Raw genomic sequence first — 301 nt, forward strand, 5'->3', positions numbered from 1 at the left:
GATGTCACCCCCAGGGCCACTGTCACCCCCAGGGCTGGTGGCATCTTTAGGGGCTCAGTGGCCTCCAGGGGTTGATGTCACCCCCAGGGCCGGTGTCACCCCCAGTGCTGCTGGCATCCTTAGGGTCTCGTTGGCCTGCAGGGGCTGGCGTCACCTCGGGGTTTCCAGTGGCAATCTCTATGTTCTCGGCGGCCTCTCTGGGGTTGTAGGGGGGGACGCCGTCACCCCGAGGGGGTCCCGCTCAGACGTTGCTGATGCGGACGCTGAGGGGGGCCCCCTCGCGCTCCCTCTCGGCCGCCTG

The 301-nt window shown here is 68.4% G+C and overlaps 1 protein-coding gene across 1 annotated transcript in view; it reads right to left on the reverse strand.

The window, feature by feature from the left end:
• Nucleotides 1-241: 241 nt before the first annotated feature.
• KCNJ10 (potassium inwardly-rectifying channel, subfamily J, member 10) overlaps nt 242-301 on the reverse strand; it is a 1,148-nt gene continuing 1,088 nt past the window's right edge. Inside the window, exon 3 of the mRNA XM_010184910.1 lies at nt 242-298. Coding sequence (XP_010183212.1) covers nt 242-298 — 57 coding nt within the window. The remainder of the gene's footprint in view (nt 299-301) is intronic.

This window comes from Mesitornis unicolor, unplaced genomic scaffold, assembly GCF_000695765.1.
Source record: "Mesitornis unicolor isolate BGI_N332 unplaced genomic scaffold, ASM69576v1 scaffold45775, whole genome shotgun sequence".
Taxonomy (NCBI): domain Eukaryota; kingdom Metazoa; phylum Chordata; class Aves; order Mesitornithiformes; family Mesitornithidae; genus Mesitornis; species Mesitornis unicolor.